This window comes from Calidris pugnax, unplaced genomic scaffold (assembly GCF_001431845.1).
Source record: "Calidris pugnax isolate Ruff unplaced genomic scaffold, ASM143184v1 scaffold337, whole genome shotgun sequence".
In the NCBI taxonomy this organism is placed as follows: domain Eukaryota; kingdom Metazoa; phylum Chordata; class Aves; order Charadriiformes; family Scolopacidae; genus Calidris; species Calidris pugnax.
In genome coordinates this window covers 220,630-220,965 of record NW_015091098.1, presented here as the reverse complement: position 1 = coordinate 220,965, position 336 = coordinate 220,630, and the positions used below count along the sequence as shown (strand labels likewise).

The following is a 336-nucleotide window of genomic DNA, read 5'->3' as shown; positions in this document are numbered from 1 at the left end:
ACAAAGAAGGATCTGCAAGCTGCCCTGTCCCCCCCTCGTCATCTACAACTCGGACACCTTCGAGTCGGTGCCCAACCCTGATGGGCGCTACACCTTTGGTGCCAGCTGCGTCAGCCAGTGTCCCTGTGAGTGTCACACTGATGGGGGGGGGTCCAGTGCCTGGCTGCCGTGGCCCTGACCCCCCATTACACCCCCCCAGATAACTACCTTGCGACGGAGGTGGGGTCCTGCACCCTGGTGTGCCCCCAGAACAGCCAGGAGGTCACCGTCAACAACGTCCAGAAGTGTGAGAAGTGCAGCAAGCCCTGCCCGGAGGGTGAGCATCACCCCCCCCCC

The 336-nt window shown here is 63.4% G+C and overlaps 1 protein-coding gene across 1 annotated transcript in view; it reads left to right on the top strand.

Moving 5' to 3' along the window:
• The window catches only part of ERBB2 (erb-b2 receptor tyrosine kinase 2), a 10,631-nt gene that overhangs the window by 2,639 nt on the left and 7,656 nt on the right, over window positions 1-336 (top strand). Inside the window, exon 5 of the mRNA XM_014957911.1 lies at window positions 200-316. Within this exon, the coding sequence (XP_014813397.1) occupies window positions 200-316 (117 nt within the window). The remainder of the gene's footprint in view (window positions 1-199; window positions 317-336) is intronic.